Source organism: Amia ocellicauda, chromosome 9 (assembly GCF_036373705.1).
Source record: "Amia ocellicauda isolate fAmiCal2 chromosome 9, fAmiCal2.hap1, whole genome shotgun sequence".
NCBI lineage: Eukaryota > Metazoa > Chordata > Actinopteri > Amiiformes > Amiidae > Amia > Amia ocellicauda.
Genome location: NC_089858.1, coordinates 18070265 through 18091347, shown reverse-complemented (window position 1 = coordinate 18091347; position 21083 = coordinate 18070265). Strand labels below are relative to the sequence as shown.

General features: G+C 41.9%; 1 protein-coding gene across 4 annotated transcripts in view; it reads left to right on the top strand.

The window, feature by feature from the left end:
* necab2 (N-terminal EF-hand calcium binding protein 2) overlaps positions 1-21083 on the top strand; it is a 90985-nt gene that overhangs the window by 52456 nt on the left and 17446 nt on the right. For 2 of the 4 annotated variants that reach the window (XM_066713577.1, XM_066713574.1), the window contains exons 6-8: positions 10289-10425; positions 10720-10844; positions 14232-14311. In XM_066713577.1, coding sequence (XP_066569674.1) covers positions 10289-10425; positions 10720-10844; positions 14232-14311 — 342 coding nt within the window. The remainder of the gene's footprint in view (positions 1-10288; positions 10426-10719; positions 10845-14231; positions 14312-21083) is intronic. The other 2 variants (XM_066713578.1, XM_066713576.1) reach the window with 1 other exon arrangement.

The following is a 21083-nucleotide window of genomic DNA, read 5'->3' as shown; positions in this document are numbered from 1 at the left end:
GATAATTTCTGCAGCACGTTGTCATTTTGATTGCATGATGTGTAGATAAAAGGGACAGGCTTCGTGGCTCAGTCAAGGGGAATACAAAAGACTTCAGAAATAGATTGTCCTCTGCATCCCCTGCCACCTAAAGCAATTGCTCGGCACAAAGCCGGCTAATTCAGATGATTAAAATTGCTATGGAAAACGGTGGCAGTGATTGTAATTAAGATTTTGTTCTTCATTGTTCTTAGCATTTATTAAGCCCAGTTATTGTTCACTGCCAACCACCCCCCATTTCCCTGACATCATAAACTCCTCGCACCGAGATCGGCTTTGGCCGCAGGACCTTGGGGGTGATCTCAGAGGGCATGTTTGGTTCCAGCTGGCAACTTCTAAGTTAGGAGGCCACTGCAGATTTCAATTATCTCGACAGAAGGGACTTCATGCTATGGATATCATAGTCTTCCCAGTACATGTTTGAAAATTCAGAGCGGGGACAGAGGCTGACCCCAAGCCTCTAGCCATTTGGCATTTAGTGTCTGCAACATATGTGACAGTGCAGGTCACTACTGATAAAAAGCCCAGAAAAAGCCTGTTCAATGACTGAGAAAATCACAGGACTGTGAAGGTGGGCGACTCCTTGCATTTGCCAACTATGGCCTTAACAATCATCCAAAAGAACATTTTCCTGGAGCTGCGCTGGATGGCTTATCACTAATAGCTTCTATTTTTAAGCATTCTGATGCAGCTGTGAGCTTTAATATGGGAGACCTAGACTTCTCAGGCATGTTAGTGTGGAGTGCTCCATACAGTGACTAAATGTATTGTTCTCTTCTTGATACTTAAACTCCCTTTCTTTTTCAAACTTTAATTAACATCTGAAACCCTCTATATATATATATATATATATATATATATATATATATATATATATATATATATATACACACACACAGATAGTTTTTTAAACTAGGTTACCTTGCAGTAAAACACTGACAGATTAAAATTAGACATTGCTACATGAAGAGTAGCCCATATCAAGTTGGTTTAAGCAGTATAAAACCTGCATGAAAGAAAGATAGTTTTCTTTTTTTACATATTTTTTTTTCTGCATTCTTTAAGTAATTATAATACTACAAAAAAAAACATGTATTTTGTTAGTCACATTCTCTACTCTCAGTTCTCATTCTAGAGATCCAAGCTGATGCTAAAAAAAACAATATTGACAATGATTCTCCCTGAGGGTGAATTAGGATAACGTTGTGTCTTTTGTAGGAAAAAGTCTCTCTCCGAGTCTCTGGTGGTATTTTGTGTTTGTTCGGTTTCCTCCAAATGAATCACACCTCTCTCGTGTTCCCACCCTGGTCTCTCTGTGGGCTGCGGTGGGTTTGTTTCTATCTGTAGCGGCAGTGTGGGCTCGCAGTTCCAGCACGTAGGCTCTACTTTTGTTTGACAAACTCAGGAAATTACTTTCAGTCTCCATGGTGCTTGAGAGAAATAGGCAGACCTGGGCTAGAAACATCTGACTGACACTGAAATAAAAGACTGCAGTAACATGAACAGACAGCAGCTGTTTGACACCGGGCAGTGTAGAATGATATCAAGGTGCAGATCAAGGAGGTACAGTGGGAGGATAATTGAACAGATGCCTGCAAGTTTGGAAAGGAAGGCAACACCCACATTTCACCATATTTCTAAACACCAGCCCAGGTATGATTGCAGGTACGCAGACAAATCAGAGATGTAAGTGTCCCCCTGGTCTACATGGTCAGTCTGTTGTTCCTCAGCCACATGGGTCTGAACCAACTAATCCCTGTAAGTATTTATGATCACCACGCATTCATGTATTATGTGGTGGACAGTTGTCTGAATCCCCAGACTATACAGTGCACAAAACTTGGTGCAATGGGGTACCCCCTTCCTGTAGTATAAATGAATCCTAAAATCTGTGTGTGTGTTTGAAGAGCTGCACATTCATCCCCAGCATGTCCCCCGAGTCTTGATTCAAAACCCTTTAATGCCATTCCTTTGGGAGTCCTTTTCTTCATCATTCATGGTGGGGGGGTCAACACCCGCCATCTCTGTCCCTCATCTCACACAATGTTCCATTTCAAAAGTTTGCGGTGGCTTGGTGTTAACTGGACTGGTGTGAAAAGAATTTAACAGAATTAACCTCCAGTAATCTTGTGATCATAGCCGACTAGACTTACATTTCACTTAATCCTGCTTATGAAAATGTTTTGCTTTTCTGTTCACGTAATGCCAGTCCCCTTTTTAAGACTAGATAAGTACAGAAGGGTGAACGCATGGCGGTATTATCTGCAGTTATTGCAATCCTGGAGGGAAGGCACAAAGTCAGCTTTCATTTGCTGGGGCTTCATTCGCACCTCTTTCAGTTTGCCTGCAACAGCTGGAAACAAAGCAGAAGTTACAGCATTGAATTTTGTTCAGTTTTATGGGCAGTGAAATTACCAACAACAAAAATATGTATAACAGAAAGATGGAGGGAGAGATAGGAGACATCTTTGCATAGAATTGATTATGTTAGATCATTCCAAAAACCCATCTACAATCAATCCCCGGACTTGATCTTTATTTTTAATGTTCTTTACAAACACACAGAGCCCTTTATCTGTCCGCCATGGACGCAGACATCATATCTACTGACTGCAGATACTTAGCAGAGTATGGTAAAAAGTCAGTCTGATCATTTCCCAAAATCAGGGGACTCTCTGATCGATAAAGGCTTACAGTAATCTGGAGGCATGTCTTGCCTGCTTCTGTTATATTGAACAGAAGTCAGACTATTTAAGACAATATTCAACCTACATACATTGTTAATACCTTCCCAGCGCAATTGATTTGGGCTAAAATTAAGAGGTTGATAACTTTAAGATGACATTTTATAAACAGGATATTTTTTTAAACATGCTTTACAGAAACAAAGATTGAAGAGGGGAGCTGACAGAGCGAGCAAATGACATTTAATTGTATCCTAGCAACAGCATTGGATATGAAGCAATCTCGCAACATCATTTTAACTGTAAACAGAACAAATGTAGCAATAAAACCAAGACTAGAATTCTAAGTTTGGAAACAGTTCACTTACGGAACGGAATTAAGGTTTTATAATGTTGCTGACATAAGAAAGGTTACAAATCAGATAAGATTTATTTCAAATTGTCTTGTTTTTTCTTTTTTTTTATATTCAGTCCACAAATTGAAAAACTGGGTGTAAGTAGGTTTTCTGGGTGTAACATATGGTGACTGTTCATTATATACATTCTTTTAGTTTCTTGTCAATGGACTTGTATTCCAAGGCTGTGAACCAGAGATCCGATTACTTTCCATCTTCAAAGAACCTCTCTGCCTTTTTCTGCTGAAAGCACAGTTCTGTTTGCATGGCCATTTTGTGCCACTGCCAATGCCTATGAGGATTTAATGAGGTCCTGAGCTGAACTTTGTTTGACCTGAAAAAGTTGTGTTTTCTTAGAAAAAAGCAACACTTACCTAACAAAAAAAACCACAGCACCTGTGCCCAGTCACTGTACAGCTCCTCTCCATGAGATTAAAATAGATCTAATCAAAGTAAAGAAACTACCAGGTTCCAAAAAAAACTGCTTATCTTAATAAATTCTCTCACAGTATCACACACTCAACTGTTCCCAGTGGAGCTTTAGCAGCTGCTTGAAGTCAATGAGACAGAAGGCAAGGCCAGATAAAGCACATTAATGAGATTGATTATCCATAGACATTAATAGGACCGGCTCACTGAAACTGTGCTCCATATTGTGGAGTGGATGAAAAGGCACTGCCAATTCTCTGACCAGCAGTATGCGCTCTTTCCCCACAGCGAGACAGGCGCTTGGTTGAGAAGTGGGCGCCAGCAGGAGAGTCGTAGTCATGGAAAGTCACAAGTCTTCCTGGACTCCACCACCGATCTGTACTTTCATTTTGTAACCTTTTGTTTTATTTTATTAAAACCATCCTTTTCTTGTAGAAAAAGTGGATTCCTCAGTAAATTAAAAATGAGAGGGGGGTGGAGGCCATTAATATGCTCTCTGATGCTAAAATAGAATCAAGTAAAATAAAGGTCAAGACCCATTAGCATACCTGTCTGCATTAATTAATTCTCCACACAAACGCAATTATAAGCCCTTGTCTCCCAACTGCTTTGTGGTTGTCCCGATAATGGATTTGACTGGCCAGGAAAATTAGGTTGTTTTTTTCCAATGCCAGCTTATCTTGCGGGAGCAGTAAATGTGAGTGTGTTTGTTTGGATTCAACTCCCTCTGAAAACGCACAAAGCCCACTGACACTGCCCAAGGCCAGTGAAAGACCATGCTGAAGGCTCAGAGTTATCGGTTTCATTAAATGGACAATTGAGAGCTGCCTGGTTTTGCTGTAATGACCGTGCCTGCCTAGTCCCTCAGTGGAAGCTGATTAACTGACATTCTGGGCCTGCCACTGTTAATACCAAGAACCAGACTGCTATTTATCATTAGACTTTTAATCTAACAAAGTGCATCAATTATGTGCAATTACTTCTGGTCATTCTAAATTATCTAGGGAAATTGCTGCGCTGTTTTTTTTTTTTTTTTTTTTTTTTTTAGAGTGACTGAAGATTTTTTTTTTTTAATGTTTTATACCCATGCAAACATTTAATCAGAGGAGTGCTGTCTTGCTGACGCATTTCCACAGGTGTCTTGAGATGCATTCGCTAGATTGGCAGTTCTGAAGGATTCGCAATGCATTTCGCTCCACATTGGTGCTGTAATCAAACCACTTCTTCTGTGGCCTAGACTAACAACTCACAGCTTAACTGTACTAATGCGAGTTCTACCATAAGGCACATAAGGTCTTTCAAAAAACGGTGCTAAAGGCACTACAGAAGAATAGATGTTTTGAACTCCCATATGCTTTTCTTTCAGTGTCTCTGTTATCATTTGAATAATAGCTTACTTTTACCTGTCTAAGAGAAGACTTCAGGGTTTCGTGAAGCACTGCTATAAATGTATCTAAAAAAAGATCCAACCCCTAATTTCAGATGGTGAGAGATAAGTAGGAAGCAAACTAGGTGAAAGAGGGAAGCTGCACCTTTTTCTTCTTCTTGGCATATTGTGTACATTATTACAATGCCAATGAGATTTACATAGTGCCTGTAGAGCAGAACTGGCCTCAGGGCCCCGTCATGAAGCAAGAAAGCAGCTCACAGCGACGTGTCCGGAGCAGAGATTTAAAAACCTGTACAGGTGCAGGACTTACTGGGGAGGGGTTTCCCAAAAGCAGGAATCTCAGATATCTGCAGCCCACCAGTTTTCAGTTGGACAGTGCACTCGTTGTATCTTTGGAAAAGAATGGTCAAAAGCCGCAAACTCTTACAGGCAGTCCAGCTCGGTCAGTCACATGAAATGGGGCCAGACCATGTAATGGTTCCCAGTTCATCTCTTCAATGACCTCACAGCTCCATTGCTCTTAGGAGGGAGTTGATTGTATACATATTGCATACATATTTTTTTTCACTATAATTATTTTATTGCTTTCACTTAGCCATGAATACATTCAACTGCATTGACCTTGCCTCTTACAGGAACGTAGTGCTCTCATACACAGCTCCCTTTTCTCCAGCTTTAGTGGATAGATGGCTATATATATACAGCTCTGGAAAAAATTAAGAGACCACTGCAAAATTATCAGTTTCTCTGGTTTTACTATTTATAGGTATGTGTTTGGGTAAAATTAACATTTTTATTTTATTCCACAAACTACTAACATTTCTCCCAAATTCCAAATAAAAATATTGTCATTTAAGAGCATTTATTTGCAAAAAATTACAACTGGTCAAAATAACAAAAAATATGCAGTGTTGCATCTTTTGCATATTCATTTTTAAATAACACAATACTAATGTTTTAACTTAGGAAGAGTTCAGAAATCAATATTTGGTGGAATAACCCTGATCTTCAATCACAGCTTACATGCGTCTTGGCACCAGTCTTTCACACTGATGTTTGCTGACTTTATGCCACTCCTGGCTCAAAAATTCAAGCAGCTCGGCTTTGTTTGATGGCTTGTGACCATCCTTCTTCCTCTTGATCACATTCCAGAGGTTTTCAATGGGGTTCAGGTCTGGAGATTGGGCTGGGTCTGGTGGTGGAAAAAACAATCCTCAGAGTTGGGGAACATTGTCAGAGCAGAAGGAAGCAAGTTTTCTTCCAGGACAACCTTTATATGTGGCTTGATTCATGTGTCCTTCACAAACACAAATCTGCCTGATTCCAGCCTTGCTGAAGCACCCCCAGATCATCACTGATCCTTCACCAAATTTCACAGTGGGTGCAAGAGATTGTGGCTTGTAGGCCTCTATAGGTCTCCGTCTAACCATTAGATGACCAGGTGTTGGGCAAAGCTGAAAATTGGACTCATCAGAGAAGATGACCAATCCTTGCAATCTTTTGCAAACCTCTGCCTGGCTCTTCTTTGCTTCTCATTGATGAAGGGCTTTTTTCCAGCTTTGCATGACTTCAGCCCTGCCCCTAGGAGCCTGTTTTGAACTGTCCTCACTGTGCACTTCACCCCAGTTGCCGTTTGCCATTCTTTTTGTAGGTCACTTGATGTCATCCTACAGTTGTTGAGTGACATTCAAATGAGTTGGTGGTCATCCCGGTCAGTGGAGAGTCATTTTCGTCCTCTGCCGGTCTGTAGCTTTGTTGTCCCCAATGTCTGCTGCTTGACCTTATGAACTATCATCTTTGAAATTTTAAGGATGGAAGCAACCCGACACTCACTGTATCCCTCTGCCAGTAAAGCTAGAATTGAACCCATCTTTTCCTCACTCAAAACTCTCCTTTTCAACTCTTTTGGCATGGTCAATAGTTATTTTTTGATTCCAATAACTTTTGAGGTACTAGCACTGTTTTTGCCATCCAGCTGTTCCTATTGCAAAGAGATAGTCATGACCACAGCAGTGGTTTTTATACTTTTCCTCGTTAAATAAGATTTGGTTCAGGTGATCACCTAATCAGTAACTCATTCAGTAGAATGAGGTGTGCCTGTGTTGGAATTCAACAGACACTGCAATGGAATGGCTGCCATACATGTAGAGATGCTGATTTAAGAAAAATGTGCAGTGGTCTCTTAATTTTGTCCAGAGCTGTATATGTATTTTCAGGTCTACTTATCATAATATATTCCAATATTTACCTCCACCAAGACCCAACTGTCCACAACCACTTACACAGAAATATCTGAAGAGCCCTGACCAGGAGAGCTGAAGCATCCAGACCGTCAGCTCTATCAGACATATAAGAAGAGAAATACAAGAAACAGACACAGCTCAGACCAGAACATTTAGCAAGGAATATATGCTGCCATACAGGGAGGAATCAAAGTACCACAGGCATTATCCACATTCCTGTCAATGCAAAATCGATACAAAATCACAGGAGAAAATAAAAAATGAAAAAGAATGAAGTGTCTGTGAACTGCAAAACACAACATGAACACAAAACAAAAAATTATATTTATATATGCATATATATGCAACAATATATACAATACAGATGAAAATATGAAACGTGTGCATACCTTTAAAGTAAGCTCAGTGGATAAAAAAATACTTGGCTCACCTCTAATAAACCATTGCTGGTTTTATAAAAGCATTAAAAATTTGCAGGCGTGAATAAAATTCAGGTTAATATCCATATATTGATCCATGCCTCGTATAATTCCAAGTCAGTTTCCCACTTTCTGCGGAAGGTGCTCTTTCACAGCTTCGCAGTTCTCTAGCGGCTGGCTCTGCACAACTGCACACACCACTCAATTTTAATCACTTCCCAGCTCAGTGGACCTTTCAGCTTAGGAAATATCTTTATAATCTTCTCCTTAGGGCTTAATACTAATGCTGAAATTGTCATTAATTAAAAAGTCCTTTTTTTTTTTGGCTAGTCTTTTTAATATCAGCGAAATAAGGAATGGAGGCTGTTATTAGCCAAGGTAGGTAGAGCAGCTCAGCTTGCCTACAATGGCTGTGCACTACTGACATCCAGTGCTTCCCACCGTATATCAGTATCCAATGAACGCATACAGGGATGACCCAAGAGTGTGAAAATCCACTGGGTTCACTGTTCTGTCGAGGAGCTGAGGAACATCACTAATGCTTTATGTGAAAGCAGCCACTGCACAGATTTCTAATGCTGAAGATTTTATGGAAGGCCCTGTGCTTCCCTCCCCTTGTTAACACTTCTCTCCTGTTTCATTGTGCAGTAGCAAAACAAAGGGTGCTGTCGTAGATTTCTCTCCATTTGAAACCAAGACTAAGGATGATGTGTATCGTACTGCACAGATCCTGTTCATTTTATTTTATCACAGTAGTTATCACGAGTGTTTGTAATAATACGATTCAGTGAGACGCAGATTCCACACATTTTCTGAAACAATGGCATGGGCTACAAGCTGTTGGAGGATTTGTTGTTACAGATTGAGCTGTCTTGTACAAAGTATCTTCTGGTCTTTGGTGGATTCTCAGAAGTAGTCCTATGATAATTCTGTGTGCAGTAAATGTGATACAACTAATGAGAACATTGCGAGTTGGGATCTAAAGCAGACAGCCAGAAGGACAGATAGGCCCAGTATTGAAATGTCAGAATAATAACATCAAATAAAATGTTTTGTTTCCTTAAAATACCAATCTTGCCTCAGGCCTGTGTCTGAAATATGGTGGGTGGTTAGACATAGTTATATGTAGATTTCAGTATGAATATTATTGTAATTGTAGTTTGTAACAAGAGTTGTTATAGGGAGTAGGGTTAGAGGTAGGCTAGGATTAAGTGCTACAGTTAAGAGCAGGTCTAAGGCTAGAATTAGGAGTAGACTGGAGGTTAGCATTAAGTCTAGGGTTTCTAGAGCACAGATATCTCCCTGTTGCCTTCAATCTTGTACATCAAAAAATGTGCAGAAATATGTGATAAGAATAAAACCTTACAGAAGTAATTCTTACAGAACAGCTGAATTGCTAATGTACAAGATGAAGCCCTCCGACTGTGTAGTGCAGTGCATTATGGATGTGACACAGACACAGAAACCGAACTGACAAGGTGCATGTACTGAACTCCATACCACACATGATAACTTTGCATTACAGCGTGTAAAAAACAAAAAAAAAGAAAACCTTCAGACCTGTTTCACTATTGACATGGTGATAGCAGGGCTTTAATCAAAAACAAACCTGGTAGACACACTCGGGAAATTACAACTGGAGTGTGACGGTGGAATTACCTAAAAAAAGCAAACCTGATGAGCCTTTTGTGGGTTTGTGGTACTGTAAAGTCCTCTTAATGGGCATGAGAAAATCAATTGATATGCCTCTGAGTTATGAGGACAGTCCATTAGCCCCTTGCCCTCTCCCCATATGTCTGCCTGCTTGTAATTGCTTCACCTGCCAAAAGCCATTCTTTTCCCAAAAGCTGCCTCTTCAGTGACGAAACTGTTATTTTGCAGATAAGGAACGGTTAAGGCATCGGGGTTTCGCTGAGCCGCCCGCAGTGAAGACAATGCACTTTCAGCACTTTTCCATTTTTCTGCTTGTCTTCCCTGGTAAATGTATCAGACACTGGCTAGTCTGCTGCAAGGTAATGAACTGTGAGTTCACTTGCCGGCAATAAAAATAATTGATGCCGTGATTTTTAGCACCAGGCAGGCTGGTGTGTTTCTCCAGGGGCACTGGGAGGGCAGCAGGTAGAAGACGCTGGGGGCTGATTTGTTAACAAAACCACTGCCCCCCTCTTACTTATGTACACTTACAGAAGGGAAGAGGTTTTGCCCCTCAAGGCTGATCTTTTGGTGTTTTGTTTCATCATCATTTACTGTCCACTGGCAGCCCAGCCACTGTGAAAGTATAGGCTGATTGTGTTTAAATTGGGGGCTTTGCCTCAACCAAAAAAACACACAATTGTAGCCTATTAACAACTTCAGAATGTGTCGGTAGGATGGGGGGTCGTCCTCCCCTGTCCCTGGATTATTACTGTTCTTGTCAGTAAAACAGCCTGATTAAGGAACTGTGCCTGACACAGAGAGTCGTGCTGTTTAATTACGGATTTTGCTTTTGCTTATTATAATTGCCAAAGGTCTGAGTATCATCTCAAGCAATTTTCATAACTGTGTCTTACTGCACTTAACAATCTCTCTTTAGATCTGTAGTTCATGTATAATTGAAGCCTATTAATACAAGTTTGTTTAAGCCTGTGCTTATTTTCTCCAGCGTTTTTGACATCTATTTTTTTATTTACCATCTTCCATGTGCTCATAGGTGTATGAGAGAGGCACCAACGTGGACCAGTTCGTGACCCGCTTCCTGTTGAAGGAGTCAGCCAATCAGATTCAGTCCCTGCTGAACTCGGTGGAGAGCGCTGTGGATGCCATCGAAGAGCAGAGCGCCCAATCAGGGTGAGCCATACGTCAAGGGAGGATGTGGGGGTCAGCCTTTCTAGATTAAACAAAATTGCTCATGTGTTTTATTATTCAAATATTTAAGCTTAGCCGTGTCAACTGTGACATGTTGTCATGAACATAGAGGAAATGTTTGTGCTGCTGTTTGCTGGTTACTTATAAGCATGACAGTCATTGTGTCCAGCTTCCCATTATTCTTGTAAAAAGACAGCATCTGTGATACATGAGAGATGATGATGATGATGATGATGATGATAATTATAATATAACAATAATTGTTTCCCCACACAGACAATACACCAGCAAGGGGAGTCACCGTGTGTCAGACACCTATTACGAGAACCCTGTGCCTGAGTATCCGCCTAACAACCGAGTGACCGCCAAGGAGGCCAAGAGAAACATTCCCACTGGTAAAGGTGGAGCTCCTCTCTCTCTCTCTCTCTCTCTCTCTCTCTCTCTCTCTCTCTCTCTCTCTCTCTCTCTCTCTGTTTTTAGTTTTGTTTTTAATATGAATGCTGTAATAAACATGTCCCTTGTATATTTCCTGACTACTTGTTGCGGCACAGAAAATTGTTGATCGAGTTTCCCTGGGTTCTCTCGTTTTATGAGACTGGAATCATCAATTAAAACAAATCGGGCTCTTAGCTAATTACTCACATAGCCCCAGGGAGCCAGCAGGAGATAACAGAAAGAAAGGTTCTATCAGAGCGTCTCTATTAAGATAGAGTAATATTTCATTTATGCGATAGTACATTTATAGGTAGATATTACAACAACAACAACAACAACAACAACAATGAAGACATCTCTATCCAAATACACCTAAGGTTTCCTGAGCTCTTTTGCCCCCTTTGCTTAGATAGGGTGAGTATCCCAGTTGACTACAGCGACCTATCATTAAGATATATCTGTTTACGAATTAATAAGAAGATCTGCGTATTCTTTACAGGTAGCGTCACCCTTTATAGGATCATGTGGGCTTTGAAACACATTTCTGTCGCATAAAACACTTAAGCAAAAGGAAACTAATCTCATGGATTTAAATGAGATTCCTTCTCCAGCATGCAGGAGGAAGGGCCTCCTGGCTACAATTTCACAAACGAAACTGTTTTAGTCACAGAGACGGTGGCCAACGAATCCCTTTGAAGTTGGGCGGTTCTTCTCCTTCCCGTTTCTTCTTCTCCTCTTCTGTCTCTTTTTGCACCTAATTTAGGGAGCGCAGTGCGTCTTTCCCCTGAGTGACACCAATTTTTAGGGATGCTTTGATATTTATTTATTTATTTTTCCCCCAGAACATCAATTTATTTTTAATGTCACTTTCAAGGCTGGTAGAGATAGTCGCTTACTGTTCCAACTCTGCTTATTAAATTAAAGCGCTGCAGACTGAAAGCACTGGTTTAATCTTTCTCCCCGGCTTTCTGCTGCATTTGCCCCTAGCAAAGTGCACTATTAAGCTGATCAATTCCTGTTGATACAGAGACCAGAATCATTGTGCTGTGTTGTAGTATTGTAATGTAATGTAGTCTTCCAGTCCTGTATTTATGAGCTATCATTAGTGCTAACATAGACAACTCTAAAAAGTCAGAACTGTAGCCAAGTCTCCAGTATCAATCTCCACGTGTTGGTATATGTGTCTCTATACTAACAAACATGGTGACAGAAGCAAAGTGGGAAGCATTTACATCTTTTGCTCTTTAAAGGGAGAACATATCTACTAATACAAGAAGCACAGGAAATCAACATGGTAGTATGATGCCACATTTTTCAGAAACCGACTTCTAAATGCAGGCAGTATAGCTGAGTGTATATACTTCATATCTTATTCTGTCCCTCACCGTCTAAATTAAATTAGCAATGTGCGAATTTTCAAATGAGGCTTGTTTATAGGTGACATATGCCTAAGGTCATGTGAGCCAAAGCCCCTGTTGGCGTCCCCTCACTGCCGTGGCATGTGTGGCTCCGGACCCTGAACTGATGGGATCAGCACTTCCTGACACAGGGCTCGTAAATCACACAGGGCCCGCGGAGAGCCCCACACCATTTATCTCACATTCACTCGTCTCCATGAAGAAGATGGATGGGGATATGAAAGCTATCCACTTGGGTGTCGTCCAACTGATATCCATCATGCCATTGTCCACAGTCCAGTACATCTATTGCAGGGCTATTCATCTGTGTTAACCTGCCTGATACATCAGGTACGTGCATTGACAGCTCCCGGTGAGAGGGGCTGTGCTCTACACTACTGTGAGCAGTGTGCTGAGCAGTGTGCTGTGCACCCCCCCTCTTTTTCCCTTTCCCTTGCTGCCTGTTCTCACACAATTAGTGTGCCTGATCTGTCATCATCAGCCAGTGGCTACAGAGATCTCGAAACATGCCCATGTCCCGCTTCTGTCCGCCTTAAAGGGATCTTTGACCTTTTAAAGAGGCATTGATTGTCAGGGTCAACTTACTACATCCCAGGTTATTTACATTTGTCAATACCTATGTACAGCATATCATTCACTCCTCAACATGAACAAAAGTGACCCCCTTCAGTACAGTGATAAGGCTTCCACGTCAGGAGACCCGGTTTTGTGGCGTAGCAGCCTTATCACTCTACTGGGTGGAGCTACTGCGGTGCGGAACGCCCGGAGGAGCGTCTGTGCGGCGAGGATTGAATACTGAGAGGGCAGCTCTGACTGTACTGGCTACACGGCCTCCCGTCACAAACAAATTGTCCTCCAGCCTTGTGTCACACTACTTCCCTTCCAGAACTACAGCTCAGAGTCCTAGAATTCTGTCTCTCTCTTGTATTAGGCTTGGGTCCCACAGATGTGTGTGACTTAAAGATGGTTCTTTAGCATCAGCAATGAATGACTTGAGCTTTAAAGAGAGATAGTGGCAAGGAAAAGGAAGTTCCTGGTCTGATATCTGGCATATAGAGTATGTACAGTACTCTGTGCAGCTCTGTCCCGGAATCCCATCTGCATGCTCTTTGCTTGGCAAGGCAGTCATTCCGTGTGTACCAGGGAGTGTCCGTATGCTCTGCAATATGGTGATGAGCTGCAGATGGAGACTGTTCCAGTTGGGCTGGAACTCGCCAGTGAAACCCAAGTGCACAGCACTACCTGTTTGTGGTCTAAATTGTCAAGAGTCTTATAATTAGAGGATACATGAATGACATATCTCATCAGTTTCCTCTGATACAAGGCCAGTGATACATGCAGATGTTAACTAGTGTCACAGTGTTTTTTTCTACTCTATAGCCCAGGCTTCTATCATGGTAATTGCCAATTTCCATAGCAGCTGTCTTTTGTGGCTCTTTCAAACATGATCTTTTTGTACTCTGTTAGTTTCATTTGCACTGTAAAAAAAAATATATATATATATATATATATTCTCTTAATTGGCCTAGCACTGTAAGTCTTAATGATGATATAGAGTAGAAAGTCCTTTTTTGTCACTAATTAAGTAGCTGCTATCGGTGCGGAGAGAGGTTTAAGTAGCACTCAGTTCGAGATGTTCTTCCAGGATATGTTTTTCATTATGGCTTTGAAACCCTTTGTAATTTTAATTTTCTTGTGTGCTGCAACTTGACAGGCTCATGGTCAACTACATTAGTCTGAAGCCTGCCTTCAAATCTTCAGATTATGCTCAACTACACATGCATTTCTTTCTAGGTGTATTATATATATATATAACTTTTGTAATAAGTAATCCAACAAGGCCCAGCCAACGACATGCATGTTTATCTCAGGGAGAAGGTCTCAGGGAGTCACTCCTTATTCTGATGCGTGGTGTTGTCCTGCTGTCCCCCACAGGTGCTGAGGAGGAGAGAGGAGAGGGGCTAGAGGCCCAGATCAACAGGCTGGCTGAGCTCATCGGGCGCCTGGAGAACAAGGTATGCCTCCCAAAACCCCCCACACCTCCTCCAGGTCTTTAGAGAAAACGCCTGTTCCACTCCAGGTAAGGCCAATCCAGGATGCGGGGTTCCTGTCTTAGACTCCAAAAAACACAGTGCTGATATTTTTCGATTCTTACCTTATCATTTAATATACTTCCACAGCCTGCAGCGTTGGTCTGAGACCGTACAGCTCATAAATATAATAAATGGATCGATCACTCTGCAATGCTCTGGGTGTCTTATGTCTCACTGCGGTCGAATCGAACATGAGGAAGGCCTGTGTGGGGGGTATCTTTTGGTTTCAAAGACCCCTGCAAAAAGAAAACCTAAAGATGTACTCCAGAACAATGTAGTACAAAATGTTTAGTACAATTGCTGCTACATTTTCAGTACCACCAGCTGCAGGAAATCAATGTTACATGGTGTAAAAGCACAGCCCTTTACCCTGCTTTCCTTTCCTTTTGTTTCATGGAAAGCTTATTTGTGCACCATTTAGTTTTTTTATGTGTTTGATGCACATTCTACATTTAAAAAGACATTTAAGTCTGATTGGATGTACAGGGTCTTTAAATGGCTGGGCTGTTTAATGCAGTTTACCTTCTCAATTGTTTCAACAGGCCAGTACTTACAACAGTTCCCTAGTCCCAGGCATGGTCATCCACTCAGTCATGATTGCCTTATGTACTGGACATGCAGAGAGCCCTGGACTGGTTTGTCTCACCTCTTTCCTTCACAGTAACAGCAGGTCTTCAACAACGACTGTGGCTGAATGTGAAGCATCAATAATTCCACTGTCTGTTTAAGGAATCTTTTAGCAGCTTATTATCATTTCTCAGGACCTCTTTCTATTGGATCTTTACTAGAGCGAAAAATTAAAAAAAGAAATTCACACAATTAAAAAAAAATGGCTAGTCCTCCGGTCTTTAGCACTGTGACTGTGATGAACCCTTGACACACAATGCCAGCGTCTTGTAGCTCAGGATAATTATTCTCAGTACATTTACAGCCAGATAATCAGATTCCCCATCTTGCTGGTGTTTGTAATGCCCCATGGTAACACAGCAATTTACTGCCTGGTTCTTATTGTTTTGCCTCCGAATGGGCAGAGAGAGAGTAATTATAGCAGCCTGACACCCAGTTGCCGTGAATACCGGCAGCAATATCTCCAGCGCGCACCAACACTGTGCTACCTCTCTCTCTCTCTCTCTCTCTCTCCCTCGGACTACCGGTTTCTACAACTGCAGAACATCACCTAATTGAGGTCCCCAGTTAATATTGCCTTTTCTGGGCGGCAACAGTTTATTGTAGATTCTAATAATAACCTTGCCCAGCTTATTCCATGATAGAGGAGGCAGGCTTTTGAATACTGTGCTCTCCTTAATGCTTTACTGATTTTCTCATGAAGCTGAAATGAATGAGAGGGGGGAGAGAAGCAGCCGTTCCATGTCGGTGCCCACACTGTAAAGTGTGCGGCAGCTATTCCTGATGGAATTCCCAGTTTTGTACAAGCTTTAATGGGATCCACCATCCATCAATTGCAGGCAGTGTGCGTCAATTAGCATAATGGCCTAAAATAAACAAATTCTGCTTCTGGGCCCTAATATTAGATAAGGGTTCTGGGACCTGCATTATGTTCCAACACTCAACAAGTTTTTTATGTTCACTCTTCCCTTCTTTTCCTTTCTTAATCTACCTATACATTTTAATTTATTTATATTTTCTCCCCCTAAGTATTGGAATCGCCAGTTGTGCTACTGCATCTTGGCTTGCCGCGTGCCCCACCACTACACTTAGGAGGCTGAGGAAGTACAACTGGGATCCTCCAATCCCAGCTTCCCTTGAGCCACCTGTCATTTTACACACTGCAAGCTATACAGCCGCACGAGAGGTTCAGTGCCAATTGGAGCAGAGGCACGTCCCCCAAACGGAACTGCAAACCTGCAGGCAACCCAGCCGATTTCGCCCTCCCAGGCTACAGCTCATAGGGCTCAGTCTGGATTTTTACCGTCAGAGCCACTCTGGAGGTCCTGTATCTATGCATTTTGTTCTTAAACTTACATTTTTTTATTTCTTGGCACCAGATCTTCGCTCGTCTAACGGACAGCTCCATTGAATAGGAACATATTGGTACCTTGCTGTATTTTGTAAGGTGAACACCCATTCACAAGGGAGAGCAGGGGTCTATGATCTTCTCTTGCATGACATGGGCTTGACCCATTACCTCCACCTGATACATTAATGCAGCTCTGCAGTGATGGTGATGATAAAGGAAGCAGCCATTTGGACCTATGATTGGGGGGGGGCGGGTAGGAGGTGAAATCACATTTACACAGTTCTATAACCAAGAATATATTTTTTACAATGTTCTATAAAATGCACTGAGCTGAAAGCTACACTAGATTCATTCTTCAAGCTTTGTGGTTCTTGCCTGTACAGCGTTTTTTCTTATTCTGTTTTTGCCCCCTTTTGATGAGCCTGAAGGAAGCATAATTTTCTTGCTCTTTATGATCATTATGATAGTCATTATGGAATTGCTGTGTAAGGCAGAATTCTCTCAGTCACGTCCAGAGCAGACCTAAATGGTAGGGGGTGATAAATATTCTGCTGATGAAATTCAACATGGAGGAAATCAAATATATCTTCGTCATCTACCAAGTGATTGCACAGGGACTTACTCACCGACAACATATATTCCTCTGCTGCATCCTTCAAACCCATGCAGATAATTACATTTCATTAAAACTTTACGAATTATACATTCATTTTATTATTATGATTATTGATGTTTTTTTAATTCATAGAAATTACTTTTAATTTGAGCCTTCATTTATCAATTACAGCAGACAATAAGCATTCAGTAAGGATGCTCTGACCATACCTTCTTCTCATTCCCCAGCCCATCACCTTTCTCCCAGTAGGCATGGGGTTGTGGGAATCAGGTGGGCACAGTGTGTATTGCACAAATACAGGATACTGGGGTCTCCTCTTTGCCTTTCCCCCTATACTCAATATGAACAGTACTGTAGCAAGACCAGGGAAAAACTTCTGGTTCCTCAATGGCTTCTGGTTCCTCTTACTACCTTCTGCCTCATTTCACGTTTCATCATATATCGTTATGTTTCTTTTTTTGCTTTTTGCTTGACATATCTGGGAGTCTGCAATCCGCTGATAGTCCATAGGAGAGTTGGCACTGAGGCCTCCTGGGTTTGGCATGCCTTGATGGATAGGGCGAGGGCAATATTGCGGAGCACGTGCATTAAAGACTAGTGTGGCCGTTGACAGATGTGAAAGGTGCCCTGGGAGTGATTTGTGGGAATTTCCCTCTCTTTTTTTGTGTTGTATTCTATAAATGCACAAGTGGGAAGAGCTGACGTGACCAATTCCCAATATCTTTCCAGACAGAGAATTTGCACTGCTCCATCAGAGACAACCGGCAACAATGCCAAGGAAATAAAATCTTTTGAACATCTTCTGAGTAATGCACCCTGCCTCCTCCTGCCAGACAGCCATTATACACAATGCCACATCATTATGAACCATGCTCGACCTTCACCTGACATCTCTGCATCCCCCTCATTAACCTAAGTGACACCAAAAGATGCCAAACTTTCTTCCACCACCTCACTTTAATGCCATCCGCCGATAAGTGGAGCCAAGTTTGGGATCAGTGCATAAGTGCATCAGTGCTCTCTCTATTGGAGCCATTAAATGGAATTGTAGGTGGGGGTGTCAACATGAAACCTGTTAGATGATCCAGTGTGCCTGTGCTCGCTCGCTCTCTGCACCAAGGAGAACATGGAAACTACAAAATAAAACCAGTCAATGAAAGCATCTTCCCTGACAATGTGATAGAAATGTATTCCATTTTGGTTGTCGGGTAGAATAATTGTGTATCTCATGTTTTTTTAGATTACCTGGAAGAAATGACAGGGCTGTATAATTCCAGACCAGCTGCTTCTTCAGTCAGTAGAAATCGTTGTGCGGACCATAAATCTTAATAACAGATTTTCAGGACTGCTCTTACAATTGGGAAATGAATTATTTAGTAACCTTGTACCTTGGAGGTACCTCTCTATTACTGTCTGTCACCAATTTACTACACTTTCTATGCCCCAGTACTGAAACTGCCAGCAACAAGGATATAAAATAAATGGTATACTATATTTATTGCAGCCGAGACATTATTTTATTTATTTCTCAAGCGTTTACAAGCCAAGTGAAGGTTTTATTGGAGACAGGTTGCATTCTGTTGGTTTAATGTGGTGAAAGCTCATTAGTTTGCATACAAATAGATCAGCCAATATCCCTCTTTAATGGATTCAGACATCAGCCCCTGTAATGGAGAAATCAAAATCATTGTTGCTTGACTGCATAACTCTAGCCATTCAGCAACATAGCACCTGGGATCGCCGAAGTGTCAGCAGTACATTGTGTGTGTGTGTGTGTGCACTTGAATTATTATAATTTGTTTTAATAATTATTACAATTATTATTATTTTATATATTATACAGTGTAGAACAACACTGTGCTTTATTTTAAGGAGTCCCAAGTAAGCCCTGTTTACGTAAATACTCAAAGTTAGATGTGGGTTTATAGACATATATTGAGGTTGAGCCTTACTGCCTCAGTCATTTTTAAACGTGCTGTCTGTAGATTCTGCAGTGCTCATGTTTTGGTAAATGGTTTTAGAGCATCAGATGGGACCCCAAATATGTTCCCACAGGGTCTGTGTTAATAAGCACTGAGGGCATGCCCTCTTACACTGAGCGCCATCACACTCTCCATTGCCCATTATTATTATTATTATTTTTATTTATTTATTAGCAGACACCCTTGTCCAGGGCGACTTACAAAATATAAGAGTATTATAAAGTGCAATAATACAGTGCAATTCAAGGCATAATACATTTTACAAATTCCAATTTACACAAGTGTATACGAGATATACAGTAACATATATGAGGTCTTACATCCTAGATTGTAAAAGTTGATAAGTGCAGACAAGATGTTAGGTCACAGTCAAGGGCCAGGGGAAAGGGAGCATAGGGGAGATCAAAATAAACAATATGATTACTAGTAATGCAAGGCAAGTAGTATGACAAAACGTTGTATAAGTGCTATCTTACAGGAGAGTAAATTACTAAATTACAAGTACTGTCTGAAAAGATGTGTCTTGAGTAACTGCCAGAAGGAGGTCAGAGACTCAGCTGTTTTGGCTTCAATGGGAAGGTCGTTCTACCACTTAGGGGCCAGGGATGAGAAGGAGCGGCTCCGGAGGAAGGGGAGTGCAGAGGAATCAGATTTAGTCTTTTGGCCTCGGAAGACCGCAGTGGTCTGGAGGGGATGTATGGAGAGACGAGGGACTGAAGGTAGCTCGGTGCAGTGTGGTCGAGACAGCGGTAGGTGAGGGTCAAAGTCTTGAACTGAATGCGTGCCGGTATCGGGAGCCAGTGGAGGGAGCGGAGCAGTGGAGTAGCGTGTGCGAATCGGGGCAGAGAGAATACCAGACGAGCCGCAGAGTTCTGGATGAGCTGGAGCGGTGGGTAGTAATTCCAGGCAGGCTGGCCAGGAGGGAGTTGCAGTAGTTCAGGTGGGAGAGGACCAGTGACTGGACAAGCAGCTGAGTTGAGTAGTTGGTGAGGAAGGGTCGGTCGTGTCAGCGTGGTGATGTGCTGAGTGTAGGAGAGCGCAGGATCGAGGGTGACTCCTAGGTTCTTAGTGGAAGAAGAGGGAGAGAGTGTCGTAGATTCCAATGGGATTGAGATGGAGGGATCAGCAGAAGGTGAGAAAGAGTGAAGGAAAGAGGATATCCAATTTGGAGAGATTGAGCTTGAGATGGTGCAAGTGCATCCAGGCGGAGATAGCAAACAAACAGGGGTCAGAGGAGCAAAAAGACAGGAAGATCTGGGCATCATCTGCATAGAAGTGAAAAGAGAAACCATGGGATGCGATGAGGGGGCCCAGGGAGCAAGTATAGAGAGAGAACAGGAGCGGGCCCAGGACGGAGCCTTGGGGTATGCCTGTGAGGAGAGGTTGGGGGGTGGATTAGGAACCTCACCATGTCACTTGGTAGATCTGGTCGTTGATGTAGGAGGAGAATCAGGTGAGAGCAGTCCCAGAGATTCCAAAGTCAGCAAGGCCGGAGAGGAGGATGGAATGATCGACAATGTCAAATGCTGCGGAGAGATCAAGGAGGATGAGGATTGAGGAGAGGGAGGCTGTTCGAGCACAGCTGAGGGAGTCAGTGACTGCAAGGAGAACAGTCTCAGTCCAGCCACAGCGAGCTCCTGGAACAGCTCAGAAACCGAACGATTCTCTGATGATTAGTAATCGTAGAGATGCACGGTGACATTCCCCATTCAGGTTAATCTGCTGGTTTACATCGGCTGTGCTCCAGCGGGCAAGCTGCTGTGCGTGTGTTGTCAGGTGGGCTGCTCTCGCCCACATCCCCACTTCCCGCACTCTGCTTCCGGAATCCTATCGATTCAATGCTTGAATTAACTTGAAAGTAAATTAGTTCTGCAGTGTTTTATGTGTCTAGGTTAACATTTCAAGTATTTTTTTCTCCATCCTTCATAGCAAAGCTTTTTAATGGAGTTTTTTTTTATTATTATTATTATTATTATTATTTGGACATATTTATGGTTTCTAAAAAATCCTTAACCAACATTGATGAGTATATTATCCTAATTATTACGACGTACGTTGACATTTTCTAAATTACGTTTTTTTGGATTCATTGATTTATGAAGCTACAAAGAATTAACA